At 41.8% G+C, this 25,564-nt stretch overlaps 1 protein-coding gene across 1 annotated transcript in view; it reads left to right on the top strand.

The window, feature by feature from the left end:
- Nckap5 (NCK associated protein 5) overlaps positions 1–25,564 on the top strand; it is an 805,148-nt gene that overhangs the window by 460,166 nt on the left and 319,418 nt on the right. Inside the window, 1 exon segment of the mRNA XM_029471137.1 lies at positions 1,710–1,797. Coding sequence (XP_029326997.1) covers positions 1,710–1,797 — 88 coding nt within the window.

The raw sequence follows: 25,564 nt of genomic DNA, 5'->3' as shown, positions 1-25,564 counted from the left end.
TTTGGGCACCATTGGCATTGTATTACTTACTGTGCTGCCTCAAAACACCTGGCGAAAACAACACAAGGAAGGCTTTATTAGGGCTCACAGTTTGAAGATACAAACTATCCTAGAAAAGGTGGTAGGTGTCAATCAAATTCAGAGTGGATCTCACCTCAGTTATCCTAATCTATAAACACTCTCTCACACATGTACAAGGATTTCTTTCTATGATGGCTCTAGATACTACCAAGATACTACTTGGAGTTAATATCACAGAAGTCTTTGGAAGTAGGTATTTAAAGCCAAGAAGGATTAGGACATGAAACATGTTGTAGTATAAGCTATAGAAATACTTGTGAATCACTTTGAAAGACACAGGAAATGATCTTGATTGAGTTGGCAAAGTTGTGAAGCAACTTAAATTCAGTAACTGAAGGGTTAAATATCTGCCAGTGACCTTGACACCATGAAGTTCTTAGAAGCAGTTGAAAAGAATGAAGGAAAAACTTGTGTGCTGATGTGGGAAGGCCACCATGGAAAGAAACAGCAATATGTCAGTAGAGAGAATGCATGTGTAAAAGATCTGTTGTTGTATAACATTTTCCTGCATTATTGAAACATTCCATCATTCAGGAAAGCTCCTTATGCAGGAAGGATAAGGACTCAAAATAGTTTCAGGAAGTCCCTAAAACTGACCAGATTCACCAATTCCTGCCCTGCCAGCATTAGCATTAAAAAGCTGAGAATCTCCCTCCAGCAAAGTGAAGCCAAGCTGCAAAGAAGACCTCCCTATCTGTCCCCCAAGACAAGCAAAGCTACAAAGACTCAGACTAGACCAGCTGCCTGGAAAAAGCAGAAACCAGCCCAGCTTCTTGGAAGAGGTGTAGAACAACCGAGGTACCTGAGGGAGATACTCTCCAACCTACTGAGCTGCCCGCAGGCTGCAGCGTGCTCCAGGTTCCTAGTTTTGTGAGCTGGGATGAGTTTTGGTGATGCAGCTGTCTGAGTCATTTCTGTTTCAATAAGTAAATCCAATAAAACTCATCCATTCAACAAATTGCACTTCAGTGGTATCCATACTTTAGGATGGATTCCACCCATGGCATGGGTTCCTTATCTGGGGTGAATAGACATGTGTCTTGCATCTCCCTGTGAAAAGTTTTGTCATACAAGATCTGTTAATGTGGCAAATTGACCAAAGGAAGATTGATGTGAGATATTGTAGTGAATAAAAAGGAGATGACAAGTGACCAGAGCTGCTAGGACATGTGTACAGGAACAGAACAACTGTAGTGACTTCATGTCCCTACTTCTGCCCACTGACCCTGTCTCCTTCACTCCCTTCCTGTCTATGTTCTTCATTTCCTCTCCCTTCTTTTCCTCCATATATCTCCCTGCCTTCTCTATCCCTTTTCTTCTTCCTTCTTTCCTTCCTTTTCCTCTGTCCCTTCATCCTTCTCCCTCTGTCTCTCTGTCTCTCTCTTCTCTTTGTGTCTCTCTGTATCTCTCTATCTGTCTCTCTCTGTTTCTCTCTCTCAATTAAACCCAAAGCTTTGCATCTACCCCTAAGCTGTATTCCCCATTCCTCAAATCCTTAGCTTAGGAAATAAAGGAGAGGGGAAAGACATTGACTCTTCTAAGTTTGGGAAGTAAGCACTGAGATGACTGACAGCCCCGTGTTAGTGGGAAACCATCTTGAAGAATGTCTTCATGCTTCTGTTTCTTAGAATGGAAGAAACTGTCCGAAGTCTGTTGCAGAGCCAAGGATCCCCAGAGCAGAAAAAGGAAGAACCTGCCAAGATCACAGCCTACCAGGTATACCATGATTCTGACTCTTCGCTGGGTACCAATGTGTTTGGTTTGCTTTTCTTCTTCGAGGCCATCCAGTCCCCTTTATTTTAAGAAATCTTAAACATATTTATGTATCCCAATGCTTCCTAAAATACCTCCTAGAGATAGATTCTAGGTGTGCCTGGAGCATTGAGAAGGCATCACATTGTCCTGTTGTGGGAGGTGGGAGATGTCTGTGTGATATGCTTGAGGCACATGAGAGGAGTTTATTGAAGAGCATTTGCCAGAGGTGGAACACTGATGGATCTGAACAGTAGAGGATGGTGGTTGGGCCATTACAGGCTGAGGAGCTGTATGTGTGAGGTACAACCTAGGCCTGTGGAGGTTAGGAAAATCATAGTGACTGAGAAGAAGATGCCTGGGCCCACTACATGGCCAGCATAGGGTAATCAGTGAGTTTTCCAAGTAAAACTGACATTCTGACTCAGAAACCATGATGGAGGATAGAATGAGTGAGGAAGATATCCAGGATTGACCTATGGCCATCACATGCACAGACATGCACATGCATACGTGTGCATGTACACCAAAATGTAGTTATATGACCCCCAAATCTTGTCATTTGTTCTCCTTCATAGATCACTAATAAAAGTACATTTTCAGAACTCTTTGTATACCTCAGTCCCTTAGTTCCTAGAGAGAAGAGAGTTATTCATTTGAATTCAAGGTATACAGAGGAGAGTATTTTGTTCATTGTGCTTGTCGACTTTAGGAGCATCCATAAGATGGAACATGGGTTATAAAAACACAGAGATCTGAGATATATAGGCATGGCCTTATCCTCTGGCTGGGAATGAGGGAGAGGATGAGACAGAGTGGTTGTGGGGCGGAATGGGTTTGAAAGCACTAAGTTCTTGGCGGGCTCCCTTTATTCACCAATTTTATTGTTGTAAAGATGGCGCAGAGTGTCAATGCAGCTTATGTAAGACACTGCTGACCGTGCTGGTGGATCTCCTGGTTATCCATCTTTCTCAGATCACGTGTTGAATTTTGTAAAATAGCAAGGAAATTTGGTCCATCCTAATATGGGTTATCTTTACCCCACCTGACACAGATTTTCTCACTTGCAGCATTTCCCCTGGAGGGAGCCTCACACCTGTGTGAAGGTCCAGTGTAGGGAAAAGCTGTAGCTCGCTTGGTTTTCCTTGGTGGTGCAATTGTTTGTCCAGAGACTTCTATTGTCATTTACTATTGAATAACAGAGCCACAAGTCCTAGTGTTCGAGCTCTACACCCATTGTTTCATACACATTAAAAACAGTCAGATTTTCTTTGCTGGGTACGTTTCTGAATGCATTGCATAATGTATGTCCTTGTATAAATTATAACAGGCAAAGTAGGACAGGCCTTTCTGTCTAACAGCTGAAGAATGCCCCTGTGCTGCTCTCGCCATTTCTTTTTAGTTTGAATGATTTTCATGACCTCACATTTTGTGTATGAAGTCATTTGTGTGCAAGTGAACATACATGTGTATGCACACGTACCTATATGCATATACCTATGTGCATACTTGAGTGTATGCATGTATAACTCTACCTATGCACCTGTGGATATCTGTGTATGTGTGCACATGTGCACAAATGCACATGTGTGTGAGATTTGCCTGTTTGTATAGGTATATATGGGTATATGTGTACATGTGTACATGTGTGCTTATACAGACAAGAAGCCAACCTTAGCTGTTATTCCCTAGGCCTTGTCTACTTTGTTTGCTTGTTTTGTGACACGGTCTCTCACGGCCTGAAACTTGCTCGTTCAGCTATGCTGGCTGCAGGGAGCCCCAGGGATCAGTGTGCTGTACTTCTCAGTGCTAGGATTAAAACCATGCAACATCTTACCTGGCTTTTCTATGTGCTCCCCTAAAGCCAGATGACCTTGTGTGATCTAATCCCTAGAGAGCTGGTCCCCTGCCTAGGAATTCCCATAATTGAGCCATTCTTTATGGACCACCACTTAATATGGGCACAAGAACAGGAATCCCGTGCCTATTTCCTAGTATTTAAACTCCAGATATACCAGATTTGTGTCAAGATACAAATGGCCAGTGCTGTCAGCTCTAAAGATTCTTGTTGGTCCAGCATCCTCGAAAATGGGTCTTCTTGTGTCCACCTTAAGCTGTTGTGATAGATACCTATTTGACTCCTACTGAAATTAGAACTGAGTCCCAGATATTCCCAGGGGGGCTGAGTGGCATTAAATGGAACCACTATGTGTTGAGATAAAAGTGGGCACACTCTAAAAACCCAGATCAAAAAGACACTGTTTCAAAATTAAAATAAATGAGTGGGGGCTGGAGAGATGACTCTGCTCCTAAAGTAGTTGTACAAGTGCAGGGATGCGAGTTCCCTGCCTAACACCCGTGTATAGGTCAGGTGTGGTGGCACACACACTTGTCATGTCAGCACTGTGGAGGCAGAGTCAAAAGGATCTCTGGACTTTACTGGCCAGTTAGCTCAGCCTTATCAGTGATAGCCAGCCAAAAGAAACCCTGTCTCAAAATAAATAAATAATAAAGTACCAACAATGAATATATATATATATAAATAAATAAATAAATAAGCCACCAACACCAACAACAAAACCAAAACCAAACAGTTTCGATGGCTTCAAGGAAACAACAGCCAAAATCAACCCCTGACCTCCATGTGAGTACACACATGAACTCTCCCATGTACTTGCACTTGTTCATACACTAGTCAATCTAGCTGATGAATAATGAAATAGAAGAGATGAAAAAGAAAAGCCACAAGTGTGTAGGACAGGCAATGGTAGCTCCTCATGTTTGCAGTGGAAGTACCATTGCCAGTGTGATGGAGCCATTATCTCTGTGCAGAGAAGTCCCTGTGTGCACTGAGGATGGACTCGTTTCTCTGGGGAGGGGGATGCAAGACAAGAGAAGTTTTCTTCAGGAGACCCCCAGGGTAAGCATATGCTTCCCTCTCGCTTCATCTGGCTCTGTGGCTCCTACTCTCTGGATATTCCAGGCTTACCGAAAAACCATGTTGCATCCTGCCACCCTGGCTGGCCTATTATGTAGTTATGTTTGGAAACTTATGTTTGAAAGAAAAAATCCAAACTGCACATGAGAAAGAGGGTCATTGAACATCTGTGAAACAGAGCAAGTATTAGGAGACAGACACATCGTCTCTCTATCTACCAGGATGCATACCCAGGGGCAGCCTGGATGTACTTGGATCCTCACAGCACTTGTGATGAATTGGGCTTTCAGAGGCCCCCTGTGTCCCCAGCTGCCTGTGTGCTTCTCCACCGTAGCTGCTGTACTCCCTCATGTTCCAACTTCCCTTTATAAAAAATAAGAAACGTGAATTGAATCACATAAGTTAATTCATTAAAAATGTGACAGCCAAATGGGACGAGGAATAAGACTTTGGACCTCACACAGAAAGTCTCTGTGTTCCTCATTTTTCATGCTTTTAAAAAAGAGTTTGGAACTAAATTGGGGGTTTCTAAATATAAATATCCTCAGTGGGCTACAATGTTGTTAAAACGACACAAGAGCAAAATGTCAAATGCCTTCTGGAGAATTCTATTCTGTTTGCACACTTAGAAGTCAACACAGGGAGAGAGTCCTTGTTTCTGTTCCTGTTGTCTATATGCACATGTGTATTGATTTGGGGGCATAAGTGTCTATGTATGTGCAAGCAAATGGAGGACAGAGGTCAACGTTGATGTCATCCCGCTGGTGCTGACTACCTGGCTTTTGCAAACAGGTTCTTCCCTGGCCTGGAATTTAACAAGTCGTGTAGGGTAGTTGACCTGCAAGCTCCAGGGATTGGCCTGTCTCTTTCCTCTGCTATACTGGGATTACAAGCATGCAGCATATTGCTTGACTTTTCATCTGGATGCTGGGAATTGGACACAGGTCCTTTTAGGCGGCATAGAAGGTAGCCACAAAGGTAGAGTAGAGGCTGAGTCCAAAGAATTAAATGGTCCTCACGGTAGAGAATTTATAGAACTCTGGTTATTCACAGTGACCAGAAAAGTGATCCCAGGATTCAAGTTTGTCTGACTCTGTTGTTCCATTTTCCCTTCCTGGCGAGCCTTGTAATAGCTGAGCCTGGCACCATCGCTTGCAAAGATGAGCTCCAGCCACATCATCCTTCCATCCACATCTCAATGAGCTTGGAATCTTTTGGCTTTCCCTTGGGTAACTTTTATTAGTTTACATTAATTATACAAACTAATAAGCATCACAGTGACATTTCTGTATGCACACATTATGCAGGTGACCATATTCACCCCTTCCATATTTTATAGAAAAAAAATTTCTACTCCATGTCACCTAGTTCAACATTTAAATTACTTTTTTCATCCTTAAGTAATTCTTCAAAATAATTGCAAGGTGTGATTAATTATGGAGAATGCCCCATTCCTGGTTATCCAGAGACAGGTTCATCTCAAAAATAAGTGTTTTAATATTAGTTAATCTTTATGTGTGGGGGAGTACAGGAGCAGACATGTCATGGCACATGCATGGCGATCAGAGGAAAACCTTTTCTCTCCTTTCAATATATTCTGAGGTAGGATGCCTTCCACTCTGTTGCATCACTCTGTGCTCCAAGCTAGCTAGCCCATGAGCTTGCTGACAATTTCTCCCTCTGCCTTGTCTCACCACAAGAGCATGGAAAATACAGGTGTACATGACCACGTCCTGCTTTTTATATGGGTTCTAGGGCTTGAACCTGCTGAGTCATCTCCTGGGCTGAAATGTACATGTTTTTTTTTGTTGTTGTTGTTTTTGTTTTTGTGTTTGTGTTTTTGAGGCAGGGTTTCTCTGTGTAGCCCTGGCTGTCCTGGAACTCACTCTGTAGACCAGGCTGGCCTCGAACTCAGAAATCTGCCTGCCTCTGCCTCCCAAGTGCTGGGATTAAAGGCCTGTGCCACCATGCCCAGCCGAAATGTACATGTTAATTTGGCTCATGGCAATGTCTGGGACCTTATCACTACTGCTTAAAACCAGCCTGGGTGAGTTGTTGATTTTCTACAAGTTAGTTCTAAATGCCTTTCTAATGTACTAAAACTCATTCTGTAGCCAAGGATGACCTTTAAATTCTGATCATCCTGCCTCCACTCCTGAGTGCTAAGATTACAAATATCCACTGAATATGAGTTACTGGGATAGAACTGGGGACTTTGGATGCTATCTGAGCCTTTGAACAACTGAGATTCATCCATCTCCCTAAATTAATTAATTAATTAATTAATTTAAAAGTTATAATTCTTACCAAAAACAGTGGGAAATTTGTTATCTCAAACTTCATGTTTTTCTTTTAAAATCATGATTTACGTATACTCAAGTATGCAAAACCAAAACTGTAAGTACCCCACACAGAAAAGTCAGAACTGCAGAAATATGTTCCTTACCCTTAAAAGAAGGAAGCAACCTCTTTCTTTGAAAGCATCTTTACTGACTATATTCGGGGCATAAAAATGTAAAGTTTCCAAACTGTTACCATGACAATATTTTCTTTTTCACCAGCAAAGCAGTATAGTAGAATTAAAGTGTGTGATTTTCAAGTTAGAAAGGTCTTGCTTTCTAGTTCTTCACATCCTTGGCTGAGTCCTGATGTCACCTAAGGGACTAGCTATGGTGTCAGATCAGTGACCACACCCCTGAATCTACTGAATTAAAGTTATGATCAGGGCGTGCTTCTTGGTTTTGATGTTTTCTTTGATAGAGCAATCTAGTAATTTCTCTGGCCATGGTGGCTTGGCTGGGAACCAGGGAGATGCTTGAATACCACCCTATTCCAACTATAAGGTCTACATTCCAATCACAAGGGTCCCCTTCCTATTATGGAAGAGAATGAGGTTGAAGTTTGGAGCTGGGTTCGCCCCACAATCCCTATCCTCTTCCAGCACACACACACACACACACACACACACACAGCATGCATTTGTCAACTTTGAGTCGTTCCTACTTTTACTTGTTCTGGTATGTGACCTGGCAGTCACCTAGCTAATAGAAGAGACACCACTGTGAACCATAGGAGCTATTTATAAAGGGTTTTCTTTTTTTTCGGTGCCATTTAAAATGTTATTACATTTATTTATTCATCTACTTTATTTGTGCCATTGGGGGTTGAGATGGAGTCAAATACCACAGCACACCTACGGAGGTCAGAGGACAGTGTGTATGAACCTGCTGTCTCTTTCCATGCTCTGGGTCCAGGGGATCCATCGCAGGTCATCTGGCATCTTTATCCACTAAGCAATCCTTTTGGCCTGTTTTTACTATTTTTATTTTAACCTAAAGAAAAGATATAAAACATTGATGAACAGTAAATTCATCCAGTCCACTTGTACAGATAGCAAAAAATGGGATCTACAGTTCTGCTGTTTGTGAAGAGAGTAGTGAAGTCTTGGCACAGTTATTTATAAAATGATAAATAATTGGGATATGAAATATTTTTAGTGAGTGCTGTTATTTATGTCTGAGACCTGTAAACTTAGGAAGACTCTTGATTCTGTGCTGAGAGCTTTGCCCTTTTCTTAGAATCTCTCTGAACTCTGAATTGCTGCAGGAGTGGAGAAGGTGCTAAATGGAGTGTTTTTATTATGTGTTAAGTTTTAAAGGACTGAAATGATCCCTTGAGGGAGCAATTTTTTTTAGTTCCTCTTTTTCTTGGTTCTAAGCAGTGTCCTTTATTCACAGAAGGTCAGATCAAAGTATGTGCTTCCATTCAGAGTAGAAAAACGTACTGCCCTTTGTTAAGGATGGACATTCGGTTTTCATTGTGATGCGTATACAAGATGAGTTTTTTATGATTTCCTACCTAATATAATTACTCTCAGAGTTTTAGAAATTTCTAAAATAGTCTCATTTAGGAGTAATTTCTTCTGGCTGCACTAACTAGAGATTATTTTTAAATTCAGAATCACAATCAACATCCATGTTGATGTGTGTGTGCACTAATGTTTGTATGTGTGCACATGTTTGTGTGTGTGTGCACAGGTGACTGCAAACATGTGTATCTATGCTTGTGGAGGCCAGATAGTAAGAGCCACTGTCATTTCTCTTGAGCACTGTTTGCCTGCCTTTTTATTTGGCAGAGTGAGCATGTGTAGTGGTCAGGGGACAACTCAGAGAGTTAGCTTCTTTTCTTTGACTATGGAGTGAAGGTATCCCCAAGATCAAGTTCAAGTTTTAGGAGTAAGCAGCAAGTGCCTCTATCTGCTGAGCCATCTGATATGTCCCCACCAGCTTTTGTGAAACAGCATTTCCTTGTGACCTACAGCTTTCTCATTAAGCTAGACTGCCTGGCTTAACCAGTGAGCCTAACGGACCAACCCATCTCTACCTCTGCAGCTCACAAGCACATGCCACTACACTGGCACTAACCTTTAAAACAAAATGAGGAGGTTGAGAGCATTACAACCTACCTCCTTCTCAAGAATTTCACTGCTCTTGTGGGCTCTGATTCTATCTCCTAGTTCTTAGTTTCCTCCTAAACTCTCTATTCAGACCTGAAGACTTCTACTATTAGATATTTTGACCTTTGAACTGAATTCTCACCGAGTAAATGTAGGACAGGGCTTCCCTTCTGAAACAGACGTAACCTATAAATGAGTGCTGCTCTGGGAAGATGCCTTCCCAGCTCACTTCAGCACAGGGCTAAACTTTTCTACTGTACTCAGATATTGTCTAGGTCAGGAAGTCCCAGGTAGAAAATCTAAAAGATGGTGCCCTTTGGTAAGTATGTAGCCTGGGTAAATTGGTGAGATGGTTGAGATTACTGGCTCAATATTTCTTTTGGGAGACAAATGAATTTGAACGAGCCAAATCATAGTATCCACCCTTGAACTTTGACTTACCGTCTTAACTCACTGAGGCTAACACACTGGGCTTAATTTTTAGGACTTGACTTACTGATGATTCATGAAGGTAAAAATGGTCTTACTCTTTTAGAATGAGGAAATCATAAAGCAGTCAGAAGGGCTAAAGTTCTATCTATCTATCTATCTATCTATCTATCTATCTATCTATCTCTGTCTCTATCTCTGTCTCACTCTGTGTCTCCCCTCCCCCTTGCTCTCTCATATTATCCAGCTCTTCCATACACAGTGACTTATCAGCTTCAAGTTCTAGGATTACAGGTGTGGCCTGCCACACTTGCCTTTTTAGGTAGGGGTTCTGGGGATCAGAACTGAAGTACTCACATTCATGCAACAAAATCTCCTTATGCATTTTGTTTGCACAGTGACCACAGCTGTAATCAGAGGCGAATGGTTTGGGTGAGAGGCAAGAGGAATGCGATACTACCTGCCGAGGCTTGTTAACTTACTGAAGCCCTTGCAGGATAAATATGTTAACTGACTGACAGCCACATCTTGGTCAATGTCTTGGGCTTCATGGGTTTCAATGCTTGGGCCTACGTATTGCTCAACAGGTTCTAAACTTGCATGAAGTGACCATCTATTCAAAACTGCCTTCCTTGGGACTCAATAAGAACCCAAGGGTTTAGGCTGTGATAGGATTCTCATCCTGTCTGGTCTTAACATATAACATGTTCCTGTAATTCCTTAGCAACTAAACTGGCTATTCATATGTTGAATAGTTTTCATTGTTTCCCAGTTGATTCAATGTGTGGGAATCATTGTGATTTTTTTCAGTTCCTGGGTGATAACCTGGGTTTAGTTAGAGTTCACTTAGGGAACAAAACTGATCAGATTACTATGTAGTAGAAGGTTGTTTATTTGATTGACTTACATGGTAGTGTTTGGAGAACCACACAATGGCTGGCTCATCAGAGAGGCCAAATCTATGGTAGTTGCTGAACTTACGGGGCTGCACAGAGGGAAATGTTGTAAACGGAACAGGATATGCTCTAAGACTGTATAATCTGGACACTTGCTTATACATGTAGTGGCACCACTCAAGAAGATTTCAGAGGTTAAGCCTTGCTGAAGAAAGTATATCATTGGGACGGGCTCTTATGTTTTATAACCTAGCACCATTTCCTGTTTCTTGTGTATGAGTTTTCAGTGTGTAGACTGAATGTGACCACTCTGCCTCCTGACTTCAAGGCCAGATTCATGCTCCTGATACCATGTTTTCCCTGTCACTATGGACAGTATCCCCTCTGAAAACAGAGCATATTATCATGGTGTTCTATGTAACTGAAAAGTAGCTAATATGCTCCAGGAGATGGTTTGGAACCAGTTGATTCTTATGGTGGGAGCCCGGGAAAAGATCTCAAAGGAAGTCTAAACTATGCTCTCAAGGAAATGCAGGCGGTATTTTTTTCTTTTTACACACCCCAGATATTTTTTTTTAACTCTGTGGTAGTTAGAGTTAATTGTTTAATCTGACATAGTCTAGACACATGTGATAGATGGGTCTCTATCCATGCCTGTGGGGAGGCTCATCTGAATTGTGGGTGGAATCATTCTTGATCTGGATAAAATGGAAAAGGTGAGATAAACAGCAGTGTTCAGGACTCACTGCATCCTCTAACCAGATGCAGTAATGCAAAGTGATCAGCTTTTTATTCTCTCTGATAGCAATGCGATTGACTGGGGGAGGAGATGAGAAATGATCCGTAACCAGCTAAGACTCGTCTCACCTTTGCCGCTTTTGGATCATGTGGGTTGTGCTAGCATGCTCCTGAATGTAGTCAACTCTTAAAAGATGGAGATAATAAAGAAGTCAGCTAAGTACTGCAGCCTCTTCTGCCTGCCTGTCAGCTGGCAGCCTTGCTCAAATGTGAATAATGCTGTGTGGATCCCTTTGCACAGAGCTTGTGGAAGTTAATATGAGCAGAAAGCAATCAGATACCAAAGATCTCAGGGAACATTTAGGATGTCCCATGGATAAACACAGTAGTCCCATGGAGGGCCCTTACTAATAAACCAAGTCCATGATCCCTTAAACCCACTAAAAATCATGTCTTACCATGGCTTGTGTTGCTTTCTCTGCATAAATGAATGGCCAATGTTCTCTTTCTGCTTGATTTTGTAGTTGGATGTGGAGATACATGTGCATTTCCCCCCAAATGGGTCCTTTCTTGGTAGATTTGATAACTCACTTCTAATCCATTTTGTTCTGTCCCAAATTAATTGATTAATGAATTAGCACAGCAATCCCTTTGTCTGTCTGCTAAGGCCAAGTTGATGCCTTATTCTGAATTAGGAAGTTTCTGCTGTAATTACAAGTGATGATCTGAGAACAGCTCCTTTGCAAATACTCTACAATCTATTTTATTGCATTTACAAAATAATTTGTAAACATACCCTCAAGATATAAATTAGGCTGTATTTCTCTTGGGTCACTGTATTTGATTTTCTTTCCGAGCCTTCTGTTATTGCATTTTTCTTCTTTGTGTATTTTTAGCACTTCTTTCCTTTTGAGCAGCTCAACATTACCTCGAGGGAATGATAGTGAGAACAGGCACAGAAATAATTAATATCTCCTTTGCAGTCATTTGATCCACATGTTAGCCTTTTCCAATAGCTGGAGCAGGAAGTTAGGTTCACCTTGTCATGGAAGTAACTTCGTTTTGCTCAGGAAGTTGGCTTTTTGAGTGTTGTACAGTGAGTCAGGCTGCTGTCGACTGGATTCCATAGTTTGGTAGGGATAACATTAGTTGTATTCTCTCCCCATATTACTCAGACTCAGCCGTGTCTGGCAGTCACCTGTACAGCTTTAAACATTACTCATCTTGAGGGCGTAGATGGCTTGGTGGGCTAAGTGTTTCATGCACAAGCTTGAGGACCTACTCGAGTATGGTCCTCTAAACCCATGTGGTGCCCCATCCTTGTAAACCCAGCAATGTGGGAGCAGCTCCATGGCCAGCTGTATAACCTATTTGACAAGCTCCAGGGCAGTGAGAGACAACACTACGTTGGAGAAGCAATTGAGGAAGATATCCCAACATTAACCTCTAATCTCTACATATGCCTGGCATGGGCGAGTAGTCCTCCCACACACTTTCACTCATAAATACATCCCATACACACACACACACACACACACACACACACACACACATACACACACATGACCATGCACAAAAACACATTATGCATGCCCTACTTGCACTCCAGGGATTCTGAGCTAACTAGCATGAGTGTGGCATAAGCATAGGAATTTGCATAATCCCCACATCTTTATCAGGGCTGCAGAACAGTTCAACTTTACATGTTGCTTTCCTGCCTGGTGAAGAGTGCTGCAATCGGGTTTTGTCTTCATTTTCCTGATAGCAGTATTTCTCTCAGAGTAGCCAGTGTAGGAGACATGAGCTTCTAGGGAAGGAAGAAGCTGAGTTAGTTCCTGGAGAACAGTAAACTTTAAACAAATGAGAGGACCTTTGGTGCTATGAGAACTCAGATTAGAGGCAGCATATAATCATAGGTAGTCTGATGAGAAAAGAGAGAATCATGGGTATTCTGATAAGAGAAAGCCAAGAATCATGGATAGTCTGATGGTAGACAGCAGAGGAAAATGACCATTGTAGGACAAGGAAACAGAGGACTGTAGGTACTATGATGAGAGAAAGCAGTGTGATTATGGAAGCAATGAGGATTATGGGATACTCTGGTGTAGGAACTAGGGGACTGTGGGTTGATGTGATATCTCCAGAGACAACAGCCCAAGTTTCAATTGAACAACTAATAGATGCTTAGTGTTTAGTATTACCCAGAGTCTGAGAGCTATGGAGATGTTGTCCCAGCCATCCTTGGTACATGCCTTGGCAGTGAGGTTCAGAGTCAGTGTATGAAGTGTACACATGTCAGGGTGTCACTCCGGAAAATGATGGTACATGGCTGGGCCCTATACAAGCATTCCAGACAGAATGAGTGAGATATGGTAGAGCAATCTTGGGAAGCAGATCCTGGAGGGAAAACTCAGCTGTAGGAAGATTCTAATGGACAGCAATGTTAAATGGGTTAGTAAGAGGAAATCATAGATGTAAAATAAACACACACACACACAAACAAAAGACAAAATTCTAAATATGCCCTAGTTAGAGTTGCCTACTAACTAAACTTCAGGCCTGATCTCCTTTTGAGAGACCTAACTGATAAGCCAGTGTTGGAGTTACCAAATGAAGACATTTTTCTTGGTATACCAGAAGGCCCTGGAAATGCAGAGGTTCTACACAGTGAGATTCCAGGGCCTGCATCATTCCAGGACCTCAACCCCTGTCTGTTCACATAGTACTGAACTACACAGAGCTGAGTTTCCAGGCTGGCCTGAGCCATTCTGATTCTTCTACCAGCATCTGGAAAAGTCTTTGGCTCACAATGCCTTCTGGGGTTTTGGGTTGAGAGAGAGAGGGGGACAACTGAGTGCCATTCTTCTTGCAGTGCAGGAGTCAGGCAGGAGGCCTGGGGATCATTTCTACTAGGCTCTTTAACATGGTTGTCCATCTCTCTTGAATATCATGTGACTTAAAATGGCTGGTATCTCATTTTTCCAGTAGTGGCACAGATATAAACAAATCATATTTATGATGAGTGTTTGGTTTTTTGTTGTTGTTTTTTTTGTTTTGTTTTTTTTTTTTTGTCTTGACTATGTGACCAGTTTATCCCCATGGCTTGTGTGTGTGTGTGTGTGTGTGTGTGTGTGTGTGTGTAGGGAGGCCAGAGGAGAACCTTGGCTGTCATTCATCATGTATCACCCATTTGTTTTGGTTTGTGGCTAGGGCCTCTTACTGGCCTTGGGATACTTATCTCCACTTCACTAGTACTGGGATTGTGATTACAGTTCCCCAGTTATGTTTATGCTGATTCTGGGGATCAAACTCAGACCCTCATGCGTGCAAGGCTCCTGGCTGAGTTGTATTCCCAGACCTGCCTAAGTTTTTCTTTGGGACAAGTTCAGATGCAATAGATGAGGGTCAATCACCATGTGGAGAGGAAATGGCCTTAAAGGCCCAGTGGAAACAGTAGAAAACACTTGGAACCCCAATTTGCCAGGTTATTTCTCTTTAAATACATTGAATTTTTTAATATGAAAAAAATGTTTATCCAGGTTTCAGATGAACTTCTTAAATAACTCTTTCATATTCTGATGTCTCTAATTGGTTTTAGGATTCTATTAATGTTTTGGATAATTTATATAAATCTCCTTCCCTCTTTACCAAGGATGAGTCACCTGCCCCCTTTGGAGCTGTCTCTGCCTCTTGGCTCCCACTGAGGCTGTAAGTGGCTTGTCAGGATCTACTTCCCACTCCATGACAAAGAGACACCTCACCTGAGGACTTCCTGACATTTCCAGGGGCTGGGGGATAAAAATAATAGTTTTAATGTCAAAAAACACACCAGGACAGTATTATGAGCTGAATTTCTTCTGGGAAACTCCTCACACTATTGAGTCTCACCATCTCTCAAGAGTTTTGCCTCATTAGTGGGCAGGTATTATCTTTATTATACTAAATAAAATGCAGTGTTTGCATTTTAGGTTCTATTTAGGTGCAAGTAGGTAAGTCCCCCCTCCGTGCCCACCCCGTCTCTGGAGAGGAGTCTCCACTCAAATTTTAAGTAAATTTTCCATCGGTGACCTTCAAAAGTACATGTGATATCCAAACCTCTGAGAGTTGTTCTTTTCAGTATCTTCAGGAAAATGGGAGGGATTCGGACTGAGAATCAGTCTACAGATATTGCCAAGACAGTGACTTGGCTTACAAGTTCTCTACGGTGCTCTGGTATGAACATTAGTAATTAGTACTTTAAACATTAGTAATAATGTTTAAAATGCAAGCACACGTCCTGGTCAACTTTTACTATCCACTCAACACAGTCGGGAGTCATCTGAGAGGAGTACTCTCAGTTGAGAAATTGTATAAATCTGATTGGTCTGTGGACATATAAGGGGTTGTCTTGATTGTTAATTGATACAGAAGGGTCCAGCCCACTGTGAGCAGCACTATCCCTTAGGCAGGTGGTCCTGAAATGTATAAGAAAGCTTGTTAAGTATAGTCCAGCCTATGAGCCAGCCAGCTCACGTAGTCCATCCTCCATAGTTCTTGCTGTCCATCTTTGGTGGTGATATAATTTATTTTGTCAAGGCTCATTCTGTGTGGATGGCAACCAGCCCTGCCTTTCAAGTTTCTGCTATTGCGTTCCTACCTTACCTTTCCTTAATGATGGACTACAATCTGTAATTGTAAACTAAAATAAGTGCTTTCCTCCTCTAAATTGCTTTTGGCCGAGGTACTTTATCATAGCAGCTACAACAAACTGAGAACACACAGGCCATTCCATCTTAAGGTGGGAAATTGGCTTAATGGTATTTTCATCATGTGAGCAAATGTTCTATTGGTGCTTTATGCTAACGATGGTAAAACCTTTTATGAAATTAGCTGGCCTAGTTTGGTACTATACATCTATAATCCTAGCATTTAGAAGGTTGAGTCAAGAGGATCAGGAGTTTGAGACTAGACTTTGCTATGTAGAGTCAGTCTCTTTCTATCCCCTGTGTGAGTCTCTCTCCAGATTCCTCCTTCCAACCCCACAAGCCCCTCCTACTTTCTTTTGAAAGCACTTAGGAACACTTAACTAATTGAGCTGGATTCTTGTCATCAGTGGTAACAACACAGGTGATGCCATCTGTCAATCAGCATATTAACCAACCAACAGTGACATTTACTGAATGACTTCTTGTGCTGTACTTGGTGTTGTGTTGGGGATGCGCTATGCATTTCAATCCCTGGTAGACAAATGCTGTCATCCTGACCCGGCAGGCATCCCATAGAAAGCATCTCTTTACTGACATGGCTTGGCTAGCTCTCTTTTCCTTTTGACCTATTTTTATGGAAAATTCTCCTTAATTAACCATGGAGCTATGTTTTTAAAAACCCATCACAAATTCAAAGGATTGTATGTTTAAATTATTTGCTGGTGTGTACATGTATGTACTTGTGTGTTTGCACATGTGTGGGCATGGGTGCATGCATGCCCTTGTCTACAGTGCTCCTGGAGGCAGAAGGGGGCTTCAGTTAGATTTAACCTGGAATTACGGGCAGTTACAAGCTGCCTGGCGTGGGTGCTGAGAACAGAATCTGGGTGCTTTGCAAGAGCAGTATGTGTTCTTACCTGCTGAGCCATCTGTTCAGCCTCCAAAGTATTGAGTTAAAAATATATGATAAGTCACAGCCCAGTCTGGACTATCTTCAGTGTGCTCAGAACTCTCTTTTAGCCCACAGTCAAATAAAAACATTGAACATAATGCCTATTTTATCATAAAGGCTGACTCTCTTGATGTAACTTATTAAGTAGCTATATCCAAAACGTACTGGCAATCCAGTTCACTGTCCATGTCATGATCCAGCCTGTGACTTAGGGCTACCTCTCACTACTGCTGCACAGCACAGCAAACGAGGGTCAGAGCACATGTCACTGACTCAGGAAAAGATCAACATTCAAAGAGTGGCTCCTATTAAACTCATATTGCTTTTCCTTTCTTGTAAAGTTTAAAAAAAAAAAAAAGATTGCTCGTTAAGTCTAACCGTCATAAGTCAAGGCCTGCCTGCAGAGTTCTTATTGCTGCTACCTCCTATGAATACTTAGAGAGTTCTTTGACAAGAGGCAATTGCCTCCCAGTCAGTTCAGCTTAACAAACTCAGAAGATACATAAATATGTCTCTGCCAGCCATTGATCACATAAAAGAATCCGGTATTGACCATAATTTCTGAAGTAAACTTTGATCATCTGACAATCTGAATTGATGGGGTCGTAAGACAGAATCTTACTTAATTAAAAAACTTTAATTGACAATTGAACTTTTTTACCCTCGTGGTATACAGCACGATGCTTTGATAAATGTAAACATTATGGAATGGGCTAATGTAAATTAATTAGCATATACATTACCTCACACATTTGTCTGTTGTTTTTCTTGTGATAAGAACAATGAAAATGTACATCTTAGCATTTCCGAGTTGAGAATACTTGTTTGTAGCTGTAATCACCATGTTCCATGTGAACTAGCTAAATATTCTTCCAGTATCATTGAAAATTTGGGTGATTTGACCAACAACTTCTATTACATTGCTGTATGCTTCTATAAGTTCATTTTGGGGGGATCTTAAAAGTCAGTGAGTTCTGAGGAATTTGCCTTTCAAACTGCCTTGTTTCACTTAATGGCATGCGATTTGAGCTTGCTCATTTGCAGCACAATAGAAAATTTATACTGTTTACACTTATTTTAAATTAAAGTTCTCCTAAGAATCTTTTCTGCGAGTGTGTATATGTATGTACACATGTATGGATGACAGAAGACAACCTCAGGTGCCATTCTCTTTGTTTTGTTTGTGACAGGGTTTCTCACTGAATTGGGAACTTAACAAGGCTGGTCATCAAGCCCGAAGGATCTGCCTGTCTCTTTGCTTGAAGCTAGGAATTCGAGCAACTACTTCTAGGCTTGGGCCTTCTACGAGGCTTCTTGGGATTACACACAGGTCCTCATGCTTGGACAGCAAGCACTTTATTGAGTTATCTCTCCAGCCTGTGCTTAGGCTTCCTAGCCATATGGTTACATCAGTGTGTATAAAGGACACTGGTGAGGAAGCCGTAGCATGTACCTACCATGAGAGGTCACTAGCTGAATTGTCAGCTCAGTGGAGGATGGCCACTGCTCAGGCTAGGTGCTCAGCATCCTCTTTGGAAGCTTTTTGGTTCCCCTACCTTATTAATTCCATAAAGAAACTGTGTTGGGGTAATTACAAATTTTAACCTTAAATTATGAATTTGTCTATTTGTTTGTTTGCTAGCTCTCAAGGGTTTAAGGGCAACCATTCACCATCTGTGTATTACTTTCCATCTATATAGCATTCTTTTTAGTTTTAAGTATTTATTTCATTTTTAAGTGTATGTGTGTGCATATGTGTATGCATGCGCATGTGTATGCATGTGTATGCATGTGTGTGTGTGTGTGTGTGTGTGTGTGTGTGTGTGTGTGTACATAACTCAAGGTGCCTGTGGAACCAAGAAGAGAGTATTGGCTTCCTTGCCACTAGAATTACAGGCTATTGTGACATGAACAGCCCAATGTATGCTAGAAGTTGAATTTGAGTCCTTTGTGGCCCCCATAGGACATTCTTGCTACTTTGTATTTTCCCCTCCCAGGTTATACTCAGATAACCTTACTTCTCTAATTCCTGATGTCCAGACATCTGGAACCTACCTGGCATGAAAATGATGTCTGGCTCTTTGATGCCTTCCCATTCCACAGGAGCCTCCCTCTATGCAGAGCACCTTTAGAACTGAACCTCGGTTCCGGAAATAAATGTTGCTGATAGATGGAAGAAGCAGTAAAAGCATCAGCTGAGAATTTATTAATGTAACTGTGGGAATCTGCTCAATATGGAAGGTAGTTGGTGATATCGAGAAGTGTTTTGAGTGAAGAGTAATGCAGAGGAGAAGTGGATTGATGTGCCTATGGCTGCAAGTTCATCTCAGGCACATAAAGCAACACTCTGCCCTCTTATCCATCATACACATTTAATCTCGGAGATTTCATTGCGTGCTTCATTCACTTTGTGAGTCAAATCCAGGGATGAAAGAGGGGGAGTTTTATATGTTTTTGCCTGGCAGTGGGAATGCTAAACTGTGAACAAATTGGGATGTTCTTTTAAAATCCTGTGATTTATCTCATACTATTTTTCTCCCACTTTTAAAATTTAGTATGCTAGTATGGAACAAAAGCTGCTAGCAGTCCCCGGGAATGGGGACTTGGCTGCAGTGTTTGCACAAGTACTACCTACAGCGGCCATATATCCTGAGCACCCTCCCCATCACCTCAAAACAAATGGGTCAATGAATCACAGGGGCTTAAGTTGCTAGGATGCCTAGGAAAGGCTGTCAGGCAGTCTCTGGCCTTACTGCTTTTCTGTCTAGTGGGTATTGTTTTAATCTTTTATTTATTTTTTGATAGTATCATACATGGATATATTGATCATATCTACCCCTAGCTCTCCACCCCACTTCCCTCAGCACCTTCCACCATTCTTCCTTCCCACCTTTTTTTTTAATTTTGTTGTAACCCACAGGGTACACTTAGTGCCCACTTGTAACATGGACTGCTCTTCTTGGCTTGATATTTTCCAGGTCTTGTGCAAGTTATCATAGCTACATTGGGTTCCTCCCCAGCCTCCAGCTCTTACAGTCTTTATGTCCCATCTACAGTGGTACTCTATGCATCTTGGGGGGTGGAGGGTGGTAGAATGGCCCATGTAGTGTTGAACCTTCAGTAGTCATTTATCCTCAGCTCTTTGGTCAATGATGAGTCTCTGCATTATTGCTACCCATTACTGAAAGAAATGCCCCTGACCAAAGCTGAGAAAAGCGCTGATCATGAGTATAGGCATAAATATTTAGAAGGCAGTTTGACAATATGCCCCTTTTAGAAAACAAGAGTAGCGGGTTCCCCACTGGAGCCTATGACCTCCTGGGCCATATGCTTTTGACCAGGTTAATAATACCAGGGATGAATTAGCTCCTATGGCACAGGCCATGGATCTAATGAGAATGGAGGTTGATTATCACCATATTCTTCATGCCACCATTGTGCCAATTGATTGATATATAGTATAGCGTGTGCTTACGTTTTGAACAAATCGGATCCTCATTTCATCATTAACCATTGAGGGGTAGTGGTTTGTTAAACCTATTCTGAGCCTAGCCCTAACATTTGTCATGCAATTATTAGTTCTACAGAGTGGCCTAGGAGCCTGGAAGTATGCTGCCTGCCAGTAGCATAGTTCATGGGAAAATGAAGACTGCAGGTTCTCAGATGGGATCACTATTAAGAATAAATCTGTACTGGCATGAAGAAATCTTTGAGTGAAATTAGCATTGTTTCAGTTCTTAGTTCTGACACTTAGTGGGAATCCGGATACTTAATAACCACTCAAGCCAATTCTCTTATGTGTAAAGGGGACAGGGACATTTGGATGGCTCATGTATGTAACATGTTTGTGGGCTCACTTGTTTAACTTTGAGGTTTAAGATTGTGATAGTTCATCTTTATTGCCAACTTGAATGGATTTAAAATTACTTTGCCAAGATTCTTCTAAGTATGGTGATAAGGGTGTTTACAGAGAGATTTCAATGAGGGAGGACCCACCCTAAATGTGGGCAGCTTTATTCCATGCCCAAGGTCTTGGACTAAATCCAAGGAGAAAGTGAGTTGAGCAACAGGCATTCGTCTCTCTCTGCTTTTGCTGACTGTGGATGCTACGTATCCAGCTGATTCAAGCCCCTGCCATCACATCTCCCCTGCATGTCAGATTGTACCATCAAATGTGCCACTTATATGGCTTCCTGTTGGGTATTTGGCTTCAATGATAAGAAAACTAATACTCTTGCATATTTAGTGTTATTCAGTACCATTTGTGTTTCAGAAGAATTTAACATTTCAGGCTAATTACACCCTAGTCTCTACCTTATATGCTTGAGTATAAATGACTGCTTATCTCAGTTTTTGCAATGAGTTAGTGAAGATGAGACCTACGGCTGGATATTCAGAAGGAAAGCATTCTATTGTCAACTTTGCTGAGGAAGGATATTGGTTTCACTTCGCTATCATTCCTTTTCCTATCTTCAAGCTAAGGAACCACAGGAATCTACAGATGTCAAAAGGTAAATAGCCATTGGCTAAAGACATAGCACATTTGGTAAAGTGTTTATAAGGCAAGAAGTAGGAGCTGAGCTCAGATCCTCAGCACACATGGAGAACACTGCACATGCAATGGCCCACACTTGGAATTTCAGTTCTGGGGAACCAAAGCCAGGTAGCCCTCTGGAACTCATTGCCATGCCCAGTAGAGACGACTTAAGGTGTTCTTGTTTAGTGAGGGACAATTTCCAGAAAAGAAGTAAAGACAGGCAACACTTGAGAAATGCCACTTAAGGCTGACCTTTTTCCTACACACACACACACACACAATTGGCAACTATTACCATCATCTCTGTATATGTAGTCTTTGTGTCCATGTCATTTGATAAAAATAATAATAAAAGTCAAGAGATGCTTCAGAGATTAACTCAAGGACACATTTGTCTGTGAGTATAAACATAAATAGAAATAATCATAAATAGAATAAAATAAACTGACATTATGTCTGTTAACTCAACAATACTGATAGCTACCCATGGATCCTAAGATCTCCCCTGCCAAGTATTTACCAGAGCTGGACTTACTCCTGTGGAAGGGGCCTCAAACCTAACCAGGAAGTAGTAGATTACTCCAATTATAATAATGTTAATCAAGTCATTGATATCATCCCCTCTAAGGCTCAGATAGCAAGAGGCAGAGTGTGGTGGTGGTGGGGTATGTAAGAACCAGAAGGGGTGCAAATTATCATCTTCTATGCAAGGCACAGCCATTGCAATCACAAACTCATAACACCTGTGGGTGCCTGCACTGGGTCTTCATAAGACTGAGTTCTTCAACAGTCAAACTTGGACAGAGCAGGGGTTCACACAGCCCTACCCCTCATTAATGAACTGCTTGCTACTGACAGCTTAAGGGAGCAAGTGGAAGTCATTGCCTTCGATTGTGTACCAACTGATGACTCTTTCAGGCACCAGTGCGTAATTCTAGTATAGTGCTCAAACAGATGATCTGGTAAAGCTAAATGGGTCACAAAATGAAAACTAAAGGCATGAATCTGGGAAAGGGACAGGTGGGGATGTAGGAGATTAATAGGGGTAGAAAGGAGATAAAAGAGAGTATTAGAGAGAGAGTAATGAGAATACATTATATACATGTGTGAAATTGTCAAATAAAATTAATCAATAAAAAAGAGAGATTTCCTTTATTTTTTTTTTAAATCTTTAAAGTGATTACCCCTGTCTTAGGGTTTCTATTACTATGAAGAGAATCCATGACCACAGGATGTCTTATAAAGGAAACATTTAATTGTGGCTGCCTTACATAGGTTTAGTCTGTTTTCATCATGACAGAAAGAATAGCAGTACTCAGGTGGACATGGTTCCTGGAGAAGGAGCTGAGAGTTCGACGTCTTGATCCACAGGAAGCAGAAGGAGACTGTGTGCCACACTGGGCATAGCTTGAGGCTGGGAGACCTTAAAGCCTACCCCCATAGTGACCCACTTCCTTCAGCAAGGCATGCCTACTCCAACAAGGCAATAAGGCAATAACTCTTAGCAGTGCACCAAGGAGTCAAGCACATGAGTCTCTGGGGGCGGGGATTCCTGTTGATCCACAACACTCTCCATAAGTAACTGCCCACAGAATTGGCTCATGTCCAGCAACCTTTCCTGGTACATGTTGCAGATCCTTGTTCCTAACTATCACCCAATGTGGCTCTGTAGGCCATTCATTCCTCAGAGGCATCATATGGAATGTACTAACTATATAGGCCCGAAGAAATAGGTGCAGCAAAATGATGGGCTTTTGTTTGTTTGGTTGTTGTTTTTTTGTTTTTTTTTTTCAAGACAGGGTTTCTCTGTGTAGCCCTGGCTGTCCTGGAACTCACTCTGTAGACCAGGCTGGCCTCGAACCCAGAAATCCACCTTCCTCTGACTCCCAAGTGCTGGAATTAAAGGTGTCCACCACTACTGCCCAGCTTTTTTTTTTTTTTTTAAGTGCCGAGGAAAATATGCATATTGGGAAGAGCACAGAGGATTTTTTTGAGAGAAGTCTTATAGGCAGATCTAATCCTAAATATGTTATATATTAAGGATTCCAAATCTCGACTGGGATTCTAAGTATTTATCTGCTTAAATTGAGTTTTACAGGTGATTAAAATCATAGAATTATAAAGCCTGAAGAGTTTTGAGTTGTTCTAGGTTTGTGGATTCTGTTTAACTTGTGTGAGGTGTATGAGCTTGTGTCATAGCACACAGATGAGGGTCAGATGACAACCTCAGGCATTGGTCCTGGTCCCCGCCCTCCACCATTATTGAGGTGGGGTCTCTTTATAGTCTTGTGCTGTGCGTTCCAGAATAAATAGGCTGTGAGCTTCTAGGGATCTTCCCACTTTTGCCTCCTCCTCCAGTTCCCTATAGGAACACTGGGTTGCAAATGCTCACACTGCTCTATCCTTGTTTTATGTGTTGCTTGGTTTTTCCAACACAAAGTCATTTTTACTCATTGAACCATCCTCCTAACCCCTGCATTTGTACATTGTTTTCAAAACATGAGGAAGTTGGTCAGAGAAATAAGTAATGACTATCAGATACACAACTGAACTGAAGCAGAGAGGGGAAGGGATGTAGATCTCACATGTCTATATGTTCTCCACCTTAGTGAACTAATGGCTGTAAAACTGGCCTAGAGAAGAACAGGCTTTCAAATGACAGTGAGCCAGGGCAAGGATGCAGCTCATTCAGGGGAAAGTTTGTCGTGCATACAGGGACCTGCATTTGGTCCCCAGCACTATGTAAGCCTGGCACCTCCTGTATGTCCAGCAACTGGAAGGCAGAGACAGAAGGAACTCCCTTGATTATATCCTGCGGTAGTGGAGGCCAGCCTGGTCTAAATATGACCCTTTCTCCAAACAAATCAGTTAAAAACATGAAGGCAGCAATGCAGTGGTAGTTGGGCTTTGAGAAGATTGGCTATGCCCCATCAAGTGTAAGATCAAGACATTATAAACATAATAGAGTATCTTGCCCTCTGCCTTGACATGGGTTTCTTCAGTGTGCCTTGTGGTCCTGGGTCAGACACTCCTAGCATCATACATCAGAAATGGGGTAGCAACAGGAAGCACTGTCATAGTGAGGTTGAGCTTTGAGGTTAAGTTTTGTAACATGTGATTGGACATCCACACACACATGCTGACCTGTAGATGCATATGCACCTACTCCTTCTTTGATCTCTAGAGGTTTTACTAAATTTATTTGTGTGTGTGTGTGTGTGTGTGTGTGTGTGGTGTTCAAGTGCATACATTATAGAGTGTATGTGGAAGTCAGAGGACAGCTTGTAAGCATTGGTTCTTTCCTTTCATTGTGTCTGACTCTGGATCACCCATAGGTTGTCAGGCTTCGCAGCAAGTCCTTTACCCACTGAGCCATTTTATTGGCCCTCATTGACCATTAGGGGAAAAACTATGAACTCATTTTGGTGAGCAGTTTCTACTTTTATGCCTTATTCTGGAATCTTGTGAGTATGTTTCTATTTATCAGTCATAAAACCAGAGACAGTCAAACATGTTTTGTCCATTAGTAGAGCCTTCCAAGAAAGTTGGGGTGCTTCAGAATCTTGGTGTCACTTTCTTTATAAGCCACCTAACACAGTGTTGTGCTGTTAATGCCATCTGCTCTACACACAGCAGTTACAATCATGGGCCTTGGAGTCCCAGATTTTCGTGCGATAACATAGAGAAGCACCATTTCAGAAGCCAGCCTTTAACTTCAGTAGCTGAAGTGGTTGTTTTTAATAAGCTGTGGGGAAATCTGTCTCTCTGACTTACCCCTACCATTCCTGTGGCCTGCCATTAAGTGCCTCTCATTTTCATTCTCATGTGAAAACCATTTTCAATGATCAATTTTCTCTTTGTTTTCCTAATTACTAACAAACCTGGATATGGTAATATGGATTTCCCCTAGCACTAGAGTGGAGGGATAGGAAACATCAGAAGTTCAAGGTCATCTTAAGTCACAGATAGAGTGTAGTGAATGGAAAAACACAAGACCCTGTCTCAAAAAACAAAAACAAAAACAAATCAAAACAAAAACAAAAACAGAAAAACCTGCATTGCCAGGAGAAGTAGCACTTGAGGGGGAGATAGGCCAATCT

Source organism: Mus caroli, chromosome 1, assembly GCF_900094665.2.
Source record: "Mus caroli chromosome 1, CAROLI_EIJ_v1.1, whole genome shotgun sequence".
NCBI lineage: Eukaryota > Metazoa > Chordata > Mammalia > Rodentia > Muridae > Mus > Mus caroli.
The sequence above is the reverse complement of the archived record's forward strand: the minus strand, read 5'-3'. Positions and strand labels throughout refer to the sequence as shown.